The 2,018-nt window shown below is 52.2% G+C and overlaps 2 protein-coding genes across 2 annotated transcripts in view; both read left to right on the top strand.

The window, feature by feature from the left end:
* The first annotated feature begins 247 nt into the window (after positions 1 to 247).
* On the top strand, positions 248 to 1,997 carry LOC108290016 (coiled-coil domain-containing protein 117-like). The gene is made up of 2 exons (XM_017509696.2): positions 248 to 627; positions 1,319 to 1,997. The coding sequence occupies exons 1-2, from the start codon at positions 443 to 445 to the stop codon at positions 1,371 to 1,373; spliced, it is 240 nt and encodes a 79-aa protein (XP_017365185.1). The 5' UTR covers positions 248 to 442; the 3' UTR covers positions 1,374 to 1,997.
* ASL (argininosuccinate lyase) overlaps positions 1,591 to 2,018 on the top strand; it is a 15,012-nt gene continuing 14,584 nt past the window's right edge. The window contains exon 1 of the mRNA XM_037731774.1: positions 1,591 to 1,599. Coding sequence (XP_037587702.1) covers positions 1,591 to 1,599 — 9 coding nt within the window. The remainder of the gene's footprint in view (positions 1,600 to 2,018) is intronic.

Below are 2,018 nucleotides of genomic sequence, written 5' to 3' on the forward strand. Positions count from 1 at the left end.
AAAAAAAAAAAAAAAAAAAAAAATTCATTACTCCACACAGCAACTCTATGATTATATGTACTATTATTATCTCATCTTACTACTGTGGAAACTGAGGTACAGAGAAGTTACGAAACTTGAAAGGTGAGGATTTGATCAGAAGTCATAGGCTCGGCCAGTCAGCTACCCTCAAGCCCCAGAGAAGAGGTGGAGAAGCAGCCATTTTATTTGTAGTCTGGAAGGACTGCAAAGCCCGGCATCCCTCGCGGCAGAGGCCCTCTACACACAACAAATCCCGGCATGCTCCTGAGTGGCCCGAGGTGGAGGGTTCTAGAAGGCGTGACGTGGGGTCGAGAGCGGGCTCGGAGGCGGGCGCCTTTCGGCAGTCGCTGTGGCTGCAGCTGCCAGGCCTGGGGACACGGGCGGCCGAGGCCGCGGTCACAGCCTCCTGGTGTCACCGGCTATGGCTGCGCTCGGCCGGCCCTTCAGCGGCCTCCCCCTGAGCAGCAGCTCGGACTTCCTGCAGCCGCCGCCGCCTCCCTTCCCCGGCCGGGCCTTCCCGCCGGGGGCGGATGGCGCCGAGCTGGCCCCGCGGCCGGGACCCCGCGTCGTCCCCAGCAACCCCGGCGGGAGTGCGGCGCGCGGACGGTGAGGACCGGTCAGGCGCAGGGCGCAGGGCGCAGGGCGGGCGGGCAGGTTGGGCGCCCCTCGCGGCGGGCGCGGGCTCGGGCTCCTGGCGGTGGCTTGCTCACTGACCCTCCCTCCACACGACCCTCCGCGGGAGCTTCGCAGCCCAGTTTACAGATAAACTGATCCACAGAGACGTTAACTGTAAGTCGCCTTGGGTCGCACAGCCCAGGAGTCCGGTGCGAACCTCGGCCCAACTTCGTCCCCGAGAAGTGAGTCTTTGCCAATTGGAACCTGGGCGACTCCGTCTGGGTGCCCCCTCCGCATGGCCGCTGTTAGTGACAACTTTCAGTGTCTCGTCTGCGAAGCATGCCAAGCGTGGGACAGAAGTGGGTCCTCTTAGTGAGATTATGCAAATAAAGTGCTTAGCACAGCTCCTGCCCAGAGGACGTTTTCCCTGGTGTGGTCCTCCCATATCTGTCTCCCATTACCTTGACAAAACGGCAAGTTGAGATTTCAATGTCCAGGTAAGTCGGGGCAATCCACAGTTGACCCGACTGACCTGTGATCTGTACCCATCCCACTAGGCTCGGAAAGGGAAGTTTTGGTATGTGGGGATGAGCAAGATAATTGTAGCAAGAAAGAGGATACTGATACTGAAACCAGTCTCAAGTACATTTTTCCACTGACTGATTTTTGTTTGTTTCAACAGTGTTTCTGTTCACTGTAAAAAGAAACACAAGCGAGAGGAGGAGGATGATGAGTAAGTTTCAGTGGCTGTTTATTCACCATTAATTGAACATATGTTACAAAGTACTTGTTTAAGTGAAAAGGTGAAATATTAGATGCGTGTCTCTAGAAAGAGACATAGAAATTAGTAACAGTATTTGTCTTTTAGAGGAAGTAACAGTGGCAGGCAGACAGGTCAGAGGGAAACTTTGCTCGTTAAGTTGTAATGTTTGGATTATGAATCGTTAATAGTACATGCACAAAGTAGAATAATTTAAAGGATACGTATTGAAAAGTCTTTTTTTTTCTTTGAGTCAGGGACTCTGCCACCCAAGCTGGAGTGCAGTTGTGTGATCACAGCTCACTGCAGCCTCAAACTCCTTGGGTTCAAATGATCCCTCAGCTTCAGCCTCCTGAATAGCTGAGACTGCAGAGTGTGCCACCACACTCAGCTAATTTCTAAAAAAAAATTTTGTAGAGATGGTGTCTAACTATGTTGCCCAGTCTGGTCATGAACTTCTGCGCTCAAGCAATATTCCCCACTCTAGGACTGCAGTTGTGAACTGTGGCAATAGGCCTTATTAAAAAGTCTTTTACTCCACACCGCTGGTTCTCCCCCCGACCAGACAACCCATTACCAGTTTTCCATGTCACCTTTAGTAGATAATCTAAAAATTTACCAA

The sequence above is a fragment of the Cebus imitator genome, unplaced genomic scaffold (genome assembly GCF_001604975.1).
Source record: "Cebus imitator isolate Cc_AM_T3 unplaced genomic scaffold, Cebus_imitator-1.0 Scaffold419, whole genome shotgun sequence".
NCBI classification, from domain to species: domain Eukaryota; kingdom Metazoa; phylum Chordata; class Mammalia; order Primates; family Cebidae; genus Cebus; species Cebus imitator.

Bases quoted from the DNA above. Each gene is read 5' to 3' on its own strand.
- LOC108290016 (XM_017509696.2), top strand. From the start codon at position 443: ATGGCTGCGCTCGGCCGGCCCTTCAGCGGCCTCCCCCTGAGCAGCAGC. The intron at 628-1,318 runs GTGAGGACCGGT...TTGTTTCAACAG, and splicing joins GGGAGTGCGGCGCGCGGACG to TGTTTCTGTTCACTGTAAAA.